Source organism: Halichoerus grypus, chromosome 7, assembly GCF_964656455.1.
Source record: "Halichoerus grypus chromosome 7, mHalGry1.hap1.1, whole genome shotgun sequence".
NCBI classification, from domain to species: Eukaryota; Metazoa; Chordata; class Mammalia; order Carnivora; family Phocidae; genus Halichoerus; species Halichoerus grypus.
The window spans coordinates 35,372,716-35,393,118 of record NC_135718.1 but is presented as its reverse complement, the minus strand read 5'-3'; the positions used below and the strand labels follow the sequence as shown (position 1 = coordinate 35,393,118).

Below are 20,403 nucleotides of genomic sequence, written 5' to 3'. Positions count from 1 at the left end.
GTCCGGTCAAGTTCAGGCAGCTCAGGTTTAAACTAATAGGGTAATTCATTTTATCAGCCCTCTTGCTCTTGAAAGCGGACCAGTTATTTTTTATGAACAGTAAACATAAAGGTATACATCATAAATAACATTTATAATAAAATTTTCACCACAAATGAAATATTCTCAGAGGGGAACTTTGTTAATTATCTGTTGCTGCACAATGAATGAGTCTAAAACTCAGTAGCTTTTAAATAACATTTATGATCTCATGGCTCCTGTGGGTTAGGCATTCGTGAATGGCTTAGCTCAGTGGCTCTGGCTCAGGGTCTCTCGTGGGGCTGCAGTCAAGACATTGGCCAGGGCTGTGTCATCTGAAGACTTAACTGAGGCTAAAAAATCTACTTCCAGCGTGGCTCACTCACACTACTGTTGGCCAGAGGCCACAGTTGCTTATTGGTTCTTGGCAGGTGACATCAGTTCCTCAACATGTGGGCCTCTTCATAGGACTGCTTTAATGGTCTCATGACATGACAGCTGGCTTCTTCAGAGCAAGTGATCCAAGAGAGAGAGCAAGGAGGAAGCCATAGTACCTTTTATGTTCAAGTCTTTGTAAGTGACACAAGGTCACACCTGCCACATTCTACTCATTAGAAGTGAGTTACTGAGTCCTGCTCACGCTCAGGGGGAGGGGAGCTAAGGCCCAACTCTTGAAGGGAGGCATATCAAAGAATTTGTGATTCTATAGTTGGAAGGAGAGGTTTCTCTCACTCTGTCCTGAAAAGATTGGCCTCGGGACAGCCATTCTTATTTATGCAACCAACATGGGGCAGCCAGTCATTTCCATAGGGAAAATCAGAAATCAACTTCCACTTTGCCATTCAGATGGGAAATAGACCTGGATACTCTCTTTTACTCTGCTCATATCTTTATAGGTTGGGAACTATGATTCTTGCCCATAAAACCTGGAGGAATTCTTTAATACATGGTGTATTTCATCTTTGCACACAATTGTGGTAATATTATGTAGGTGTGGGCATTCCAGTGCCCATTCCAACCACCTCACTGACACTCGATTTGAGTTGGCCACCCAAGTTGCCTGGGCAGGTGTGTCCTTCGTCATCCTCCATTATTCTATTACATATATCTTTCAAAACTCTCAACTTGAATGGTCAGGATAATAGATGAGGCTGTGCTTCAGGCCAAGGTAGATCATAAGATGCAGAAAAATTGCTGTTTCGGAAAGCAAAACCCAGTGAAGTAAAGTGCATTCCTGGGCAACTGCTTCTCATCCTTAATGAGATAGAGCAGAAAAGAGGCAATTGCCCATTTATCTGAGAAAGGGAAACCTAAGTGCACTTAATTCAGATATCTTAAAGGAAGATCTTCTATGAATCCTAACTTGGGAAATGCCAGTCCTTAGGATGGAATAGCCAGGTCCCTGACAGGAAGGTGAGGGTAACTCCTTTCAAGGAAAAAGGGTCGAATTGTATCTGGTTCTGGATCTAATTCAACTTGACTACTTAGCAGTAAAGATAAATTGAACCCACAGAGAAAACTGAAAATAACATTTTCCTGGCAAGTCCTTCAATGGACTAGTGTGTTTAGATTTATGAGGGGGCGAATGACCTTCTCTGCCTTGGTTTTTCACATTTTCGTTTTTCCAGGACCGCTTTTCCATCTGGCCTAACCAGAGCCTGAAGTTGCTGAATCAAGCAGAGCCAACAGGTCCGACTTGAGCTGGCTGGAACATGCACACCACCGGGAAAAACAAATGGGCTCCTTTCTGAAAGGCCTATCAAGCAGAAGTTTGAGTCTCCCTCCTCACCGCCTGCCTCAGAGCACAGTCTTGAGAGAGAAGACATCCAGATCTTCCAACACCACCGCCCGCCAAACAGTAGCCTGGGGGAGTGTCTGTCCAAGAAGCTGGTTGTGGGAAGAGGAAGGAACCATTATTAAGTGCAAGAATATTGTCACACGGACCTTGGTCCTCCTCCCAGAGTCCTGGGCCACCAGGGCCAGAGAAGGCTAGGCGGTCAAGTGATTTCCAGCAGCCCCAGGGAAGCATGGAAGAGTGCAAGTTTCTCCACACCCAAGAAGGGCTCAGGAGGAGTGGAGCACCCATCGACCTCGGAAGTATCTGATAGAAGTGACAAAGAGACATTGCAGCAGAAAACAGCCAGACCGAGCAGGGTCATGGACTCTTCCAGAATGCCAGAAGCCAGAGGTAGGCTGCCTCTCCTTGCCAGGCTACCACCTAGGTTCCCCATGCTAACAGAGAAGGAAAACAAGAGAGAAAATCCAGAACTTCAATGAAAAGACAGAAACACAGAGGTTTGGTAGAAATGAGTAAGATCGCATGTTCTAACAATAAGCATGTGAAGTGTCATTACAGAAAATAATGTGCTGTTTCTTGCACACCCAAGTTTGTGGTTTAAGAAAATTCAAACCATTTCTCTTTCTCTTCTTATACTTGTCCCTAGTTTTCACGTCATACAGAGGGAAAGGGCAGTTTGGGCTTAGCGCGTCTCTCAGCGGCTCAAGAGGGGACAGCACCAGAAAGCCTCCTAGACGAGAGGTCAGAAAATATTTTCTTTAAAGGGCCAGGTAATACGTATTTTAGGCTTTGTAAACTATACGGTGTGTGCTGCGATCCTCCAGGTCTACCACCACAGTACGGAGGCAGCCATAGACAACAAAGGAATGGGCGCAGCTGTGTGCCAATAAAACTTTATTGTGGACACTCAGATCTGAGGTTCATATAGTTTTCATGTGTCACAAAATAATGTTCATCTTCTGATTTTTTTTTTCAAGTGCTTAAAAATGTAAAAGCTAGGGGCACCTGGGTGGCTCAGTTGTTAAGCATCTGCCTTCGGCTCAGGTCATGATCCCAGGGTCCTGGGATCGAGCCCCACATCAGGCTCCCCACTCGGTGGGAAGCCTGCTTCTCCCTCTCCCACTCCCCCTGCTTGTGTTCCCTCTCTCCCTGTCTCTCTCTGTCAAATAAGTAAATAAAACCTTAAAAAAAAAAACTTTAAAAAAAATGTGAAAGCTATTCTTAGTTTGCAGGCCATACGAACACAAGTGGTGGGCTGGATTTGGCCCACAGGGGGTAGTTTGCCAAGCCTTGTTTCAGACCGACCACTGCTCTCCATACCAAGAAAGGATGAACTTACTCACATTCATGGTTCTGGGTTAAAAAGGTCTGATTCCTTAGCAAAATGCCCAGGAGATATCGTCTCCCTGGAGATCATAGAATCTTTTCTCTGGGAATCAGCCTTTTAACGTAGCTTCAAGGCAAGTGACAAGCTTTACACCTGACTTAGAAAGGCCACAACTCACATTCCGACTGCCACTGTGTAACAGAAGGATCAGCCGGGCTTCGAGCCCCAGGAAGACAGGGCCCGTATCTGCTTCCCCTGCGGCTGGACTGCTTGGGTCTGATGTACTCTCTGACGTGGAGTAGGCATTCAACGAATGTTTGTTGACTGAATGATTGAGTGATTGAAAAGTCCTTTGCAGCACTTTTCAAAACTGTTTCACTCCGACTTACACGAGTTATACAACTCTCACTCTAAAAATGCCCGTAATAGTGATTTAGAATTCAGAAGACTCATCATGCATAAATAGAAGATTTTCTTCAAAAGTTGGACCAAAATTCCATGTCGGTGTGACACTACAAAGCCAGTGTGAGTTCTGCCTAAGAGAGGACCCATTTGTACCGAGAAGCTAAAGAAAAGTCACTACGAATATCAGAGACGGTCTTGGTGAGGCAGGTGCCACCTGAGCCTCTCTCTTGACATTAACTGTTACCTATGAAGGTGAGCTCCACCATTATGCCCATGATATGAAAAAGCCCCCTGGGAAACCTAACAGAGACCCAGGATCCAGGAAGAGCCAATACCAAAAACCCCGCTGCTCTGTGCGAAGTTGGCAGGTCTCTCCCCACTAAGCCATACAGCATCCAGGCAGAAGAGAGCAAACCCAGCGACCACACAGTTTGTGGCTACCTTAGTTCAGCATTAAATAGGAATAAGCTTCGTAGCTCTCCTTTTAAAGTTTTCTTTTTTAAATCCAAAGAAAATTTGCAAAGGGAATCATGAGAACGTGGGAGACTCTGGGATGGTAACTAATGTGTGGTACCAAGATGAAGCAAAAGAAAAAGATCAAAGATTAGTTTCTCTAAGCTGGGTGGCACCTTGGCACCGAATCCTGGGAACAGATGCTGGCTGATTTGAATTAAAAAAGAGCAGAAGTAGCCAAAGATAAGAAATAATTGGCTAAAAGATACAAAGCCATACTTTTGACTGGGGACAATAAAGTTTTCCAAGCAGATGTTAGAATAACTGCCTTTTCAAACACAACTCCAAGGAAAACTGGGAGAAGAGAAGCATTGTTAGATATTTTCCTCCAAAGTTTAAATTAAGACATGGTCAGAGAAGAGGAGACCCCTTCCAAAGCCTCAGCAGGATAAATCAATCTAGTGGAGGCCTTTGTGTTCCAGAAGAATGATGTCAGAACTCATCCCAGGAAGGAGAAAGAAATGTTTGCGCTAAAGGTCACTTGAGAACTATAAAGATAAATGCTATTTGTAATGACTTAAAAAGGCTTCCAGGAAGGAGAGGAGTCAACTCACTGTTTCAGAATCAATGAAAAAGGAAAAACTCTCCTGACTGAAAACTTTCAGGGTCATTTAGACATTCTAGAAAGTCCATGGAAGTTTGAAGGGAAAGAACTGAAGAGTATGATTATGGAAAAACATATTTTAGGAAATATAATAGAAAATAGGAAATAGGAAAAATGATGTTATATTGTTTAACTGTTAAAAAGTATATTGCGCATTTACATATACGTCAGTCATGAAAAAATCATCGAGAAAGTTTCTGACAACAAGCAGAAGGCAGAGACTAACAATCTTTCCACCCTGTTTATTATTAATTATTGACCCTGAGAGTCTTAGGTTAATCAGATATTCATGGGGCACGGGGAAATCCAGGGGTACAGAAGGAAGAATGCTAGCCGGTGATTCAGAAGACCCAGATCGCATTCCAGCTCCATCACCTTCTATCTCTGAGAACTGCTACACGTTTTGGAGCCTCATCTCCCCATTAGTTAATGGGGAGTTAGATAATGAGTGTTCCTTGAAGGGTTAGGGATAAATGAGTCCCTACCTAGAGTGGACCCATGGTAGGTGCTCAGTAGATGGATTGAAATTTGTTGCGTTTAAATCAACTCAGTAGCTAATTACATAGAGCACTTACTATGGGTAAGTACTTTATTCACACTGTCTTGATCTTCCCAATAGCCCCATAATGGGGGGGGAGGGATGGGATGGGGACTGTTATCCCCTTATGCAGATCAGGAAACTGAGGCTCAGGAAAGTTAGGAAACTTGTTCATGGTACAAGCTGGTGAGTAGTCACACCAGGCAGCCTGGCTCCAAACCCCCACCCTTACCTGACCTAAATAGGGGAGAGAGAAAGTGATTGGACTTATATTATCGTCTTCCTCTTTGTTTCTGTCTTGACACAGGGAGCAAGATGAGGAGATTTTCCTCTACTAGCGTAAGTAGCTACTAACCTCATTCCAGTTACAATAGTTAGAGTGGGGCCTTACATAGAAAAGATAGGGTGATAACTAACACTTTATGGCCCAGGCAGTGCTCTAGGTGCTTTATTACGTGGATTCATTCATTTTTCTCAGTCAGCTTAAGAGGGAGGTGCCACCATCTTGTCCACTTGATGGAGGCTGTAAATGACCGTGTGGTAGAGCTTCGCTTCAGACCAGCCACTGGAGCTCTGGGGCCACACTCAACCATGACACTGTGCAGCTTCTCAACTTCAGGCTTTCCACAGCGAGCCAACGAGCAATGATTGGCACTGCGCTGGCTAGGTATTGGGGGTGGGAGGAGCCGTTTAGTTTCAGAGAGAACAGTGAATTGAAGTTGGAAGAAAAATAATATTTATTGACAGCTTATAATTCCAGTGAATAAGGACATTTTAAGTTAATAATGTCCTACCTAGGGTTCCAAGTCCTTGGACTTCACCAAAGATAATAACAGGGGTCTGTGAGCTATTTTTAATATTTCAAAATGCCTATTAGCATGTCACTAATCATGGAAAACATAGTCTTTATATATGGTAACAAAGCCCGAAAGAAGAAAACTTTGAGAGAAAAATTTCATTTCTAGACTTGAGCAAGGATTCCTAATTCCGGAAACAAGTGAATTTTTGTCCTACTAGAGTTGAAATCGTCCTTGTAGATATCAGGTTTGCCCTAATAGAGGAGATACCCCATTATCAAAGAGAACTCAACGAGACTCAAAAACTTCTAGAAAGAAGTTGCCGACAAACATGAAAGGCAATTTTAGCCATTTACTTGGAATTACCAGTCACCGTGGGAGCTGAAGAGGTATTTTTCTGCCAACTGGTTGAAGCTTGTGCCAGAATGGTCCTGCTGTTTCTTAATTGTCCTAAAAGCTTGTAGCCAGCAATTTCCCTGCCAAGCCTGACCTCACTTTCATGTTTTTATAATATGCAGATCACGAAGTGTCCCATTCAGAGTGGGAAAACAAGAAATTACTTCCTTGTCCGTACTCTCTTTGGAACTCACCACCTAATCTGTATAATATCTCCCTATAAAATAGTACTTTGGTGGCCAGCTCAAAACCTCAGGTACCCTTTTTCTTTTAAATTTTTGAGTACCTTTTAACACATGATGAATCCGCACAGCAAACTTATAAGGCACAGGAGAGGAAAGCAGTGTTATTCCCATTTATGAGTGATAAGTGAACAAAAATATGACGGATGGACATAAAAACCTACGTATATGTATTAAGTTGCAAATTGCAGATGAAATGTAGAGTATGCTCTCACTTTTGTAAAAAAGAAAAGCCACATAGCTCTGTGCGTGTGCACACATGTGTACGGGGGGGACGGGGCGAGCTGAAAAGCACGAACGCTCTAATGTCACCAATGGTTACCTCCTAAGGTGAGCGTGAGGAAAAGGGGCTATAAATGAGAATTGTTCACTTTTATATCTCTGTATCTTTGTGTTGTTTCAATGTTTTACAGTAACTATATATTATTTTTACAAATTCAAAATAATTTTTTTTCAAAATAATTTTTAAAAAGAAAGACAGTTTGAAGGAGATAATAAACATTCCACATGATGGGCAGTCTTATCTAGTTTGTTCTGTTGGATACGTATTTTCAGAGTAATTTCAACGAGATGTTGGAAAAACCTGTCCAGTTACTGTAGGAAAATAGTTGCCTGGCATCTGAAACTTACGGAAAAGTGGCTTTCTGCTCAATCCTTCTTGGAGTCCTTTGCTTCAGAATGGAACAGAGACTGAGTTGGGATGACCAAAGGATTCCTTTGACCATCTCTTTGGCTCCATGGAGTCCTTTGAGGAGCAAAATAAAGATTTCAAAAAAAAAAAAAAAAAAGGAATACAGTCCTCATGATTTATTTAGATTTTTGCAAAAGCCTTTGATGGGGTTCCATAATGAAGGCAATTTGGGGATGGATGGTTCACATGGCAAAGTCCTTCCCTCCCTGTAGGAGTGTGACTACGGGACTGTGGTTTAGGAGAAAGAGCAAAAATTTGAACTTTGACAGATGCATTCAAATCCTAACTGCTGATTAAGAGTGGTTTAGCCTCAGACAATCTACATGATTTCTGTGAACTCTCCTTCCTCTACTACAAAATAGAATAATGCAAAAGTGAGGGGTTACATGTAAAGGATGTCACATAATTCCTGGCTCATGGTAGGTGTTCAAGAAATTCTTGGCTCTCTAATAATAAGAAAAATAAGTATAAAATGGCCTTTATATTGATACTTAGAGTGAACAAATAAGGGAACTTAGAATGTGGATGCCATTTTGACACCCCCAAGGGAAGATTTGTCAGGAAGTGGCAGTGATTCTATCCATGGTCTAATTTCCTGCCTATCCATTATGTTTTCTATCTGGCCAGATCAATCTGTCACACTGTGCAAAAACTACTTGAAATCTATGTCTTACTGAGAAAAGGCCAATAGTGTCAACTCCGCATATGAAAAAAAAAACAATGTGCAAAAAGTAAAAGTGACCCATTTGTAACTGTATTTGCAATTGGGTTGTGTTTGTGATTGGAGGATTCTAGCTCTGCCATTTTCCCCAATATTCTGCATCAAACAGAGATGGCAAAACCTATTAAATTTCTCAGGAACATTTCTCTGATGACTGGACTTGGCCTTGGAGGGTGAAAACCAACCAAAGGAAAACTTCTTGGTACTTACTGGATAAGAGGCAAATGGAAGACAGGCATTTCAGTGTGACAAATCCAAAGAAATCACCTGGGAAGAAATAAACCAGGCTGTATCTGTAGGATAATTGGTTGTAGATTCTCCAACCCAACCTTGGAAAGGCACCTTGCATGTCACTCATTCAATTCATATTTATGAGCAAGATGCCATATTAGGCCCTATGGGAGACTCAAAGATGGATACTCAAAGATGGACTCATAATCTTGCAATAGTGAAGAAGACAATGACTCACTAGATCATCTGAGATTAAGATGTTCTGATTTTTAGCCTCACCACATAGCTTCCCTGGAGAGCATTCTCTGTGATGCTTCTATCATTAGTGGACATGGAGTGCTTTCATGTGGAAGAGAGTGCCGGGTCTTGTGACAAACAATCAAAAAGATACAGAAGAAGACCATTATGACCCTCTGTGATACCACCATCATGGGGCTGCAGCCCTTGCTTGTTTATTTTCCATCTCCCTTCCTACAAGTTGACCGTGGGCAGCCTCACACTCAGGTCATGGATTTGGAGAAGTGACTTTACAACAATGTAGGAGTATTGGGACGAATCTTAAGGAAGCCTGGGTCAGGATGAATGAAGTCCAGCCCTTCCTAGCCCAAATATTTTTTGTCTGGCTCCCCGAGTCTGAATTTTTCTTCCCAATCCCATTTACTGCTACATCTCTCCAAAAGCTGAAGACTTCCTCTCAGCTCTCCTTGTCCTGAGGCAGTTATACCATCTGATCTGCCCTTTCAGGAACCACTCCTAGATCCTAGGAAAGTGGGGCTCCTGGGTCCTCCAAGGAGATACCACATGGATGTTGATGCTTGCTGGTCAGCACACCTCAGAGGTCTTTCCCGAACCGGCTCCTCACAGGCACCGTCTTCCATACTTCCTCTTGCTTTTCAGGACTCTCTTTCCTCCTGTAATGGCTGCCAGCACCCAAAGCCTGCACTCTGTTTCAAAGCTTTTGCCCAGACAGTTTGAGTTTAAATTGCAATTTTTCCACATACACTGATAATCAGGTCATTTGTGTTCCAGTGCGGTCTCCATGGCCACAGACGAATCCCTTCACCTCTCCAAGCTTCAGGTGACTGGATGGGGAAAACTCCATTGGCAAAGGCATGTTCACCAGGCACACACGTGCAAACACACACACACACACGTTTTCAGAATGAGTTATGAAGGTGGTTTGACTTCCAACTCCACTGTTTACTAGCATGTATGATCTTGGACAAGTTAGTTCTTTGAGTCTCAATGTCTTCATCTGTGAAGTAGAGAAAACACCCCCCTCAAGAAGTTCCATAAAGAATAAATGGAGTCACCCAGGCCAAGCACTTAGGGCTGAGCCCAGCACAGAGAAAGAACTTAGTAAATGTCAGGGCTCACCATGGCCCTTCCCTCACTCCCAGATCTTCCTGCGTTCACGTATGCTCCCCTACTCTCCTCTCCTACCTTCTTTTCTATCATCTTAACTCAATAATTCTTCAGTTTTCCCCTCTTTTTTTTTTTTTTTTCATTTTCACCGGAAGTGGTAGAGGGCTGGGAAGAGGGTGGATCTGTGTCCTTTACGTTGCCACCTTGCACTAATTAAAGAATGAGAGGGGCTGTACCTCCACCCTTCTAGCCTTGGTGGCCAACAGAGACAGGAGGATTAAACTCTATGATTGGGCCTGGGGTTAACTGAGACTGTCTAACCATTTAAATCATAACTTCATGAAAAATGTTTTATTGCCATCACACCATACTCTTGCAAGAAAAAGCCAACAGCAACATTAGATGACTTCCTAAAAGTATTTTCTCAAACGTTTTTTTTCTGTGAAAATGACACTATAGGAAAAAAATGTGAGTAGTATAATTTTAATATCCCTTTTCTTTTTTTTCCTAAAATTTATTTTTATTTGGTTTTCCTGGCTATATATTTATTCTAGAAATTAGGAAATTAGAGAAAAATATTTGGAGGAAATTAAAATAATCCATAATTATACCACCCCAAAACAAATATTGTTAGTTTTTAATATTTTCCTCTTTGCAAATGCTCTTATTTTTAAAGTGAAGAACATATTTGCATATATAGTTTTGTGTCCTCTGAACATTTTATGATGCCCATAAACATGTTTTTATAAACAGAAATTTTCAAGATATTCCATTGTATCCAGATTTAACCAATTGCCTATAGTGAGCCATTTTGCCTGTTTGCAATTTTGTTGATTCTGTTTGCTCTACATCCCTTCTCCTCTTTCCTCTTTGATTATTAGTAATGCTAAATATTCTTATATGTTTCACCATAAATATTTGTGAATTGTCAGTTCCCACCATTTTTCTAGTAACAGTACTGTTCACCATCATTGTCCTATTTATAGCATTTGGGGCCAAGAATGGCCAAGGCCAGGTTAGCTCAGACTTGGATAGAGAAGATAACTGCATACTAGAACAGATTTTATCTCACCCCCAGCATTTATCTTCCTGATAGTGGCATTCCCTGGAAACAGGTGGTATCAAAAAGAGTTGTTCTGTTGCCAAGAAATCTATTAGAAAGTGAGTTTGCAAGGACATCCAGGCCTGATGTGAGGCCTAAAGCTCAACAGGAAGCTACCAAATCATGGGCTTTCTCAACACAGCTCTAGGATCAGCTAAGGGGATGAAATCCTAGGAAGAATAATTAATGGGGGGGAAAAAAGCATGGAATCTTCATTATCTCTAAGCAGAAAAATCGTTCCTCCAGGGAAGGATTAATTTTTTTTTTCTATATAGTTCCCTTTTTGCCTGACTCTTTACTTCTAGGTTCAGCTCAAGTGTCCCTGGAAATCTACAGAAGGCAGAGAATGGGAAATAGACACTCATGCTCCAAATTTAGGATTATATACCAGTCAGGACCTTTCCAGGGCCACCTGCCTGCCAAGCTCACTGATCACCAGATTGGGCAAGTCAGGGAAGGCAAATATAAGTTGAGGACAAGTAAGAATGTTGTTGGCTCCTCTTCCAAGGATAAAAACAAACAAACATTCATTTCATTCATCACCCTACAAAGACTGGACTTTACTCCACCATACTTCCTGGCCTTGATGATTGATAACCTCTACAACTTTGGGGCACAAAAACACACTTAGTATCATCCTTGAGAATATAACATTCTTGAAGTCAGAAATAAAATCTTCAACTTCTTTTGAACTCTCACCACAGAGCTATCAGACTAGGAGTCACCCAGAAGGTGTATTGCTTTGCAGAGTTGGGTATTATTGCCCGAAGGGGAGAAAGTGGGCTAGAGCAAATCCGAGGCTAAGGATACCATAAAACATAAGTCAGCTCACACCACTGCCCACCCAATGCTCTCCTCTCATCCATCTACTTTGAGTAGAGGCCTGCATTCTCATGATGTCCTCTAAGATGTTCTGATGTGGCCACAATCCCTCCCTTACCTCTTCTCTTTTTCCTACTATCGTTCACTCTACCCTGTGCACAGTAGCATGGAGAGAGGACGATGCTCTCTCCCCCTGCTTGGAAGAGCATGGCCTCAGCTTGAAAGCTGGGGCAAAGCCCGCCAGCCCTCACAGCTGGGTGCTGTCAGATAACTGCACTCCTAGGGGCTGAACAGCAAGTTCTTTCTTCAAGGGGGATCCAAGTGCTTTATTCCATGGCTGCCACGCTCCCCAAAGTAATTTTTCCAGGAGGTTTTCGCCATCACCAGCCCCCAACCTGCCAACGACGTCTGGCCTGGATGTCCCAACCACGTGTTCCCACAGCATCCTGCACATTCCCACCCTGTGCCAGTGCTCTTCCACTTGTCTCTGTCTCCTCCTGGACAGAGGACAGAAACTGTGTTAATTTAATTCACCATTGTATCCCCAACCCTAACCAGAGCTTGGAACATAGAAGACACTCAGCAGATGGCTGTTAAATGAAAATATAAATGAATAAATGATACCAGCTGCCTCCATTCCTTTAACCTGCTACAGAATTAATAAAAAAAAATCTTGAACCTAGTGGATATATGAAAATAAAAATATCATTGAGGAGTATCGAGCCAGCCTTTCTGTATGGGTTGCTACATTCTGCTTGCTGATTTATGCTAATGATTACTGCCACGTTCACTATGGATGTGGCTGTAAAATAGGGTTACTTGAGGGAAAGCGCCAACTTCCAAGCATGGGGACCCTGCTGAGGTCATGGAACTTCAAAGGGCTCAGAAGAAATGTGTTACATACGCACAGACAGACACACACATCTAGCAGATCACATCCAATGGAATAATTCCATAATGAAATTTTTGTCTCAGACTGATTGGCCCCAGACCTCCCAACCCCACAGCTAAGGCAAAGATGATTTGGCATCCTTGTAAATATATGAAGGACTCACAGTTTCCCTCTAGACCAGGGTGTTATTTCCACACCTTGGCCGTGCAGTAGAAGTACCTGGTGGGCTTTTAAAAATGCCAGTTCTCGGGCCATACCTGAGACCAATTACATCAGAATTTCTGAGGGTGAGAACCAGAGAATGATATTTTTCCAAGTGTGGCCCGTGCTTTCAGTGTGCAACCAGGGTTGAAAAGCACAGCGCTGGATTCTTTCTTTGCCTGGGCTCCTTCATGGAGCCCTACTGGGTGGCAGGTGTAGGAAGCACTGTCTTTTGCCCTAATTTTTTATATAAAATCATATCCATTTTGCGTGGACTGACCTGTGCCCTGGAAGGGATCCAATTTTATAAGCCCTCATTATTTACTCTATGCTGTCAGAGGATGGCAAGAATAAGAAAAAAAAAAAAAAAATGCTTGTAAACTTGCTTAAGCTAGTCCCCTAATACCTAAAGAGAATCCTTTAGCTCAGTCCTTTATGAGAACATTGGAACTAAAGCCATTCCACAGATAAACTGTAAATTTTAACTTACACACTACAATTTACTTGCGAGGGCATCAAATTTATTAATGTTCGGCGTTCCCAGCATTCTCTCTCCACCTTTGCTCTCTCGGTCCCTTATTCCTCCCCCATTTTCTATGAAGAAAAGGGGGGAAATCTGGCTCTTGTGAGAAAGGCGATGAGCATAGCACCCAAACCTCAGGCCTCCGGGACTGTGCGGAAGTACGCATGCATAGGAAAGAGGGGAGACCCAGGGACCAGAGCGGCAGACACAGGGCAGAAGAAAGACACTCTAAGGAATTGGGGGGTGCTAAAAATAGAAGCGATCAACAGATGTTAATGAATTTCTAAGGACTAAGTTATTATACCTGCGTCACTGAGAGAGTGAAGTAGAAAACTAAAACTCCTGTACGGGCCATGCCACCACAGCGCAGGCTCCCGCAGGCAGGACTGCACGGACCACACGTCTGTGTGAGTTACACGGATGCACTCTGCGCGCACGTGCACGGCCCGCCCCCCCGACGCCCACCGCCTCCTCCTCACTGGTCATGGGGCAGACGGATCAGATCGGGGTGGCTGCCGAGAATCTCCGCCCGGCTTCTGAGGGAACCGTCTCCTTTATCTGTCACTCTGCTTCTCCATCTGCTCTCCTCCTTTCGGACTCTCACTGCTCATTTCTGCTTTGCGTGCACGCTGGCTGTGTCCTGGCATCCGCGCCTTGGAAACGCACAGTTGTCCCCGCGTACACTGTAGCTGTAGACACGGCCTCCTGTACTCCCGTCTTTAAGGTTATGGACGAAGCAGACGTGTAGTTATTTAACACATATTCACGAAGTGCCAGCTGGATGCGTGACCCTGCAGGGGTGAAGCAGCTCGGTCACCGTCACACATCCCTGGCCTCAGGGAGCCTACACTCTAGCAAGGAAGCCCGTGTCATGAAGCAAGCAATAGGTTGGGTTTTTTTAAAGTATTGCTTTTAGTTTTTAATTAATTTATTTATTTGAGAGAGAAATGGAACAAGCAGGGGGAGAGGGAGAGAGAATCTCAAGGAGACTCAGGGCTGAGAGCAGAGCCCGACGCGCGGTCCGATCCGAGGGCCCTGAGATCATGACCTGAGCCAAAACCAAGAGTCAGATGTTCAACTGACTGAGCGACCCAGGCGCCCCAGTACTGTTTTTTAATATAGGGTAAAAATAAAGTGTACACTGCAGAGCCTCCCAATCAGGGAAGACTTCCCGAGGAAGTGACATTTGAGGTGAGGATGGAAGAAGACAGGTGACAAGAGGGGGGGGGAATGGTCTTCTAGCAAGGGTTAAGAGTGTGTTGAAAACCTGGTAAGGACAGTGAAGAATACTCAAGGAACGAAAGGAAGTTCAGTATGAGGGGAGACATGGTGAGAGACAGTGACAGAGGTCAGGGGAGGTTGGGTCTGGATCTTGGAAGCCATGTTAAGAAATCTGACCTGTATTAAGAGGAAAAGAGACCCCTACAGTAGCACTATCCAAGGAACTTTTGGAGGCCAGTGGAAATGTTCTGTATCAGTTCTGTTCAGCATGGTAGCCACCAGCTTCATGTGGCTATTGAGCACATAAAATGTGGCTAGTTCAACAAAGGCACTGAATTTTTTACTTTAGTGAATTTAAATAGGATACCCGTATCGGACAGCGCACCCCTACAGTATTATAATCACGGGACACTTACGCACATGTCCATTTGTTGACACATGTATGTACACCTACCTACATAAATGGTTTTCTGGTCGCACATGATTATACACCCTCATACCTCAGTAATGTGCATATAGATACAACCAGACACAACTGCAGAAGACAGACCATTACCTATCCTTATAGAAGGATATGAGCAACGAAAATTGAAACTGGAAATAGTGCATGAGTCAGTATAGGGAGATTTGACACAGGAAGAATTGGTGCGAGAAGGATATGGGTGGGATGTAAAACAAAGTGATACCTTTTAACAGAAAACAGGAAAAAAAGAAAAGAAAATCCAATGAAACCACCAGCGGTTTAGGAATCTAAGCTTTATTTCCTTGGATCTTTTCATCTTTCGGTAAAAGACTTTCACAAATGACACATACCCTTCGAAGGCACGTTGGAACTGTAAGGCTCACCTTGATAACTGGGAAGAACTCCAAAGGACATAGACAGAAAAGGAGAAGGAAGTCCTCTTTAACCGGGATGACCTAATTGTCTAACTGACATTCATCCACTAAGAAAATTTTAGGCATTCTGGTTTGTACAAGTATTTATTTTGAAGTTATTAAAATTGTATGAGATGGAACAGATGAAGTCCTAGCTATGAGAATTATTAGTTTACTTGAAAGATTTACCATCTCATGGACTAGCATAATGACTTTTTCCTTGCTGAAAAGGTAACTAAATTCTACACACATGAACTAAACAATAACTCCTCCATCCAGTAAACAGTATAATTGTAAACAGCTAGGAATGTTATGATTTGCTTTCCAGTGCTCATCTTACCCAATAAGTCTCTTGAAGGATACTTTACCCATCCTGGCCTAGCAATTCCCTCAATATGCTGTGCTCTTGATTGCTTCTGAGTCTTGGCACACGCTGTTCCCTCTACATGAAACACTCTTCCCAGTCTCTTGCCAAGTTAGCCCATGCCCATCTTTCAGGTCTCAATTTATACACCACTTCCTTAGGAATGTGGTCTCCAACCCATTCCACCTAACCCAGATCAGATCAGTCCTTCCTGTTTTACATTTCCAAAGCCCCTGTTCTTCTCTTTCATAGCACTTTTCAGATTTATAATAACTTAATTACTTGCATAATTCTTCTTTAACTTTATCTTGTCCTCTGGATTGTTGGCTCTATGAGGTCAGATATTGCAATCTGCCTTGTTTGTCATTGTGTCTACAGGATTTAGTACAGGTCTCAGCAGATAGTAGGCACTCAATAAATATTAATTAAATGCTCCGTAAGTGAATGAATGTATTTAATTTTGTTTTCCCTTTAGGTTTGTTCATATCATCCCTTCCCTCCATCTTGCTGTATCATAAGCTACACTATTGTGGAGTTCTAGACAATGGAAAACAACTCAAAAGAAACCCTAAGCCTCGTACATAGTTGATAAACTCTGGGATTCCCTTAAGGGCAGTTCCCCTTAAGATCTGATAGAGCATCTGGTGGTAAATCAGTAAGTCATAGCAGCTATAAACATGTTCAGGCCCAGCATGCACTTGGTCTGACATCCAACCAGTCTTCTGGCTGTCGCAGAAATGCCTCCATCCATTTCAGAAATGTGCTTACTACAGAAATACTATGCTCAGTTTGTTATATTTATGAGAGACTGAATTTCTAGGATGCCTTCAATCAATAGAAAATAGACATTATAGGGAGGGGGGTGGGAGGATGGGTTAGCCTGGTGATGGGTATTGAGGAGGGCACGTTCTGCATGGAGCACTGGGTGTTATGCACAAACAATGAATCATGGAACACTATATCTAAAACTAATGATGTAATGTATGGGGATTAACATAACAATAAAAAATTAAAATAAAAAAAAAAAGAAAATAGACATTATATTCTTACCTGAAAGCAATAGTGGTGTGACTGGCTGTGAATCTGGGAGTGAGGGAAATAAGATGGCTCTCAGAAAATTATTTTAATAGAGATGGGCTAACCTACCTTAGGGAGAATGGCTTTCTGAACAATGAGGCTTGATTGTAATGAGAATTACAAAAAATTTTAAAATATCCGTTGGCCAAAAGGGGATTGATCAGTGCTGGAGATGTACAAAGGAAGCAGTAACAGTGAAGGACATTACAGACAACAGATCTTGAGGAGCTATGGTCCTGTTAGCAGAACCTTTTCTCCCTTGAGAGGGGGGTTGAGCAGGCTATCTGTGTCTATTGTGAGTTAACATCCTTTTCATCCAACTCCCTGTTTTGACGCTATGCTCACCAAGCTACCTTTGATTATAATTTGGTTTCTTATGTCTGTCTGTCTACTGGGAGGTAGGATGTTAATCTTGCCAATATGCCCATCCCTTCAGGCCTAACAGTTGTGTTTCTCATCGGAAAGACATGCATCGGCACAGGGGTCCTGCGAACTCGGCTAACCTCAGTCCTCTCCTGAGAGGTATGCCCCTCCTCCCCATCCCCAGGTGGTGCCTCGAAGCAGGTGACAAGGCATGTCCAGCTGAGGCCAGCCCCAGGCTGGAGCACCCACCACAAAGGCTGCCTGCAAGTTCCCTGAGACGTCGCCTGTCCTCCCCACTCTCCTGGCAAAATCCCAACCTGCTGTACGTGGTCTCTGTCCAAATTTAAAATGGAGCCCTGGCAAAGTAACTTGTCTGTTAAAAGCAGCCACACCCTCCTAGAGATCCTTTTGAAGATTCCCATGAAGAGACACGAAATTCAAGTCATGTCATGGGGATGAACACGAGCCTCAGGAAAGACAAGGCCAGCTGGGAGAAAGGCCAGGAGAAGGAGAGTAGAAGGAGAGTAAGGGGCTAAGGTCCTCATCATAGCAACTGAAGAGAGAAAGGATACTGTATCGGAGAGTTGAATGGAAACCTGGTAGAATATAACTAAGTTAAAGAACTATCAATAAAAGAACTAAAAATAACAATAGTAACCACTTTGTAATAGATACATCGATGAAGAAAGAACTAATAATAGTAATAGTAACTACATTGTCCTAGATAAATGCATAGATGAGGATAGGAGAAGTACAAGAGAATCAAATTCAGTTTCACCATAGCAGGGAGCCAAGAGATAATGTAAAGAGAAGCATGTTATTTAGAGATCTAGGGGTAAACTCACAGAAAACATAGCTTAAAAGGTTTTAAGTGGTTACCTCTGGAAATCTGGCTGAGTAAAAAGGGTTGTGGCGAAGGAGGGTTTTTTTTAATAAGTCTATCATTATGATTATTATTATTAGATTTTGATTGTATGCATTTTGAGTCATTCATTCATTCAATAAACCTTTATTAAGTGCCAACCATGTGCAAGGCAGAACCCAGGCCCTGGAGATATTAGCACTGAGCATAATACACAAATATCCTGCCCTCAAAAATGTAGTAGAGGGGACAGAAAATAAGTAAACAATAAAATATATGGTATGTCACATGATGTCAGTGCAATTGAAGAAAATAAAGCTCTCTTATATCAGGTGAGAGATTTGAACACAGACTTGAAGGAGATAAGGGAGGGAGCCATGTGGATTCCTTTGAAGGAAGACTGTTCCAGGCAGAGGGAACAGCCAGTGCAAAGGTCCTGAGGTGGGAATGCCTAATGAGTTGGAGGAAAAGCAAGAGGCCAATGCGGCTGGAATGGAGGGAATGAGAAGACATAATCAGAAGAGGTAGCAGTGCTGGGATGGAGGGGGGCACAGTATTAGGCTTTGTAGCTATACCCAGATTTTGGCTTTTACTCTGAGTAAGATGGGAAGCCCACTGAAGGTATTCCAGCAGAAGAGTAACATCTAACAACTTTTTAAAAATCTGACATTTTTTAAAAATTTTATTTTATTATGTTATGTTAGTCACCATACAGTACATCATTAGTTTTTGATGTAGTGTTCCATGATTCATTGTTTGCATATAACACCCACTGCTCCATGCAATACGTGCTCTCCTTAATACCTATCACTGGGCTAACCCATCCCCCCACCCCCTTACCCTCTAAAACCTTCAGTTTGTTTCTCTGAGTCCATAGCCTCTCTCGGTTCATCTCCCCCTCCGATTTCCTCCCCCCCCTTCATTTTTCCCTTCCTTCTCTGTGACATTTTTAATAATAGACTTTTTTGAGATTGTCAGGGGGAGGACAAGTAAGAAGGGAAAACAGTTGATAAAAAATTTTTAAGTTAGGGATGCCTGGGTGGCTCAGTCGGTTAAGAGGCTGGCTTCGGCTCAGGTCATGATCCCAGGGTCCTGGGATTGAGCCCCATGTCGGGCTCCCTGCTCGGTGGGAAGCCTGCTTCTCCCTCTCCCACTCCCCCTGCTTGTGTTCCCTCTCTTGCTGTCTCTCTCTCTGTCAAATAAATAAATAAAATCTTTTAAAAAAATTTTTAAGTTATAAAGAAAGACAGTAAAAAAATAGACTCTTAATTTATCATTAAATAAAAGGATATGTTTTCTTGTTTTAACCTGTGAATACCTGTGGGCTAAATATCTTTCATGACACAATGTAAGAACTTCCCATAGTTGCTCTTGGAGGTTCTTTTAACATGCTTACTCTCAATGAGAGCCCATCTGCCAACCAACACCACTGGATTTCCAGAGTTTGGAGATCAGGGGAGCTCCACAGCCATCCCAGACTCCCCCGTTCTCCTCCTTTGATGTTGACTCATAGGTATTTCTGTCTTGTTGTTCCCATATCAGTGGTTCCCAGACCTGGTTATCATTAGAATCACATGGAAGAGCTTTTCACAAATATAGACTTCTGGGGCCCTCCCCCAAGAAGATTCTGAATATTTGGGCTTAAGGTGGGATCTAAGCGGTGATGGCAGGAGGGCAATTCACCCTTGACCCCTCAAGGGCAGGGTGGTGGGAGGAGAACAGCCAGGTGCAGGGAATAAGTGGGTGTGTTGTCTTTTAGAGAATTTAAAGAATGATGATAGAACCAACTAAGAGTCAGCCTGCTTTTTATTACCACCATGTGCTAACAGTTCTAAACATTGTCAGTGATCAAATATTTCTCCAAAATCTAGTTTGTCTGTTTGTTTGTTTTTTTAGATTTTATTTATTTGACAGAGAGAGACACAGTGAGAGAGGGAACACAAGCAGGGGGAGTGGGAGAGGGAGAAGCAGGCTTCCCGAGGAGCAGGGAGCCCGATATGGGGCTTGATTCCAGGACCCTGGGATCATGACCTGAGCCGAAGGCAGATGCTCAACGATTGAGCCACCCAGGCGCCCCTTGTTTGTCTATTTGATTGGTTGGTTGGTTTTTGTTTGGTTGTGGGTTTTTTTTTGTTTTTTTTTTTGGTCTAAGTTCTAAGCACTTGCTTTAAGTAATATGTATATATATATTTTAAAGATTTATTTATTTGAGAGAGAGCATGAGCTGAGGGGAGGGGCAGAGGGAGGGAGAGAAGGAGACTCCCCGCTGAGCAGGGAACCCCATGTGTGGCTCCATCCCAGCACCCCAGGATCATGACCTGAGCCGAAGGCAGACGCTTAAACAACTGAGCCACCCAGGTGCCCCAAGTTTAAGTAATATATACTCAAGCTTCAAATTGTACATTTTTATTACTAATCCTTTAGTGAACATTATATTCTATATGGAAGTAATTT

At 42.8% G+C, this 20,403-nt stretch overlaps 1 protein-coding gene and 1 long non-coding RNA gene across 4 annotated transcripts in view; one reads left to right on the top strand and one right to left on the bottom strand.

Moving 5' to 3' along the window:
- The window catches only part of LOC118552412 (uncharacterized), a 139,318-nt gene that overhangs the window by 66,318 nt on the left and 52,597 nt on the right, over positions 1–20,403 (top strand). The window contains exon 5 of one of the 3 annotated variants that reach the window (XM_078077383.1): positions 1,647–3,039. The exons of the other annotated variants lie outside the window; for them this stretch is intronic. Within the exon in view, the coding sequence (XP_077933509.1) occupies positions 1,647–1,680 (34 nt within the window). The 3' untranslated portion in view covers positions 1,681–3,039. Of the gene's footprint in view, positions 1–1,646; positions 3,040–20,403 lie in introns of those variants that run through there. 3 annotated transcript variants of the gene reach the window in all.
- Positions 1–20,403, bottom strand: part of LOC118551397 (uncharacterized) — a 48,485-nt gene that overhangs the window by 4,532 nt on the left and 23,550 nt on the right. The window lies entirely within an intron of this gene.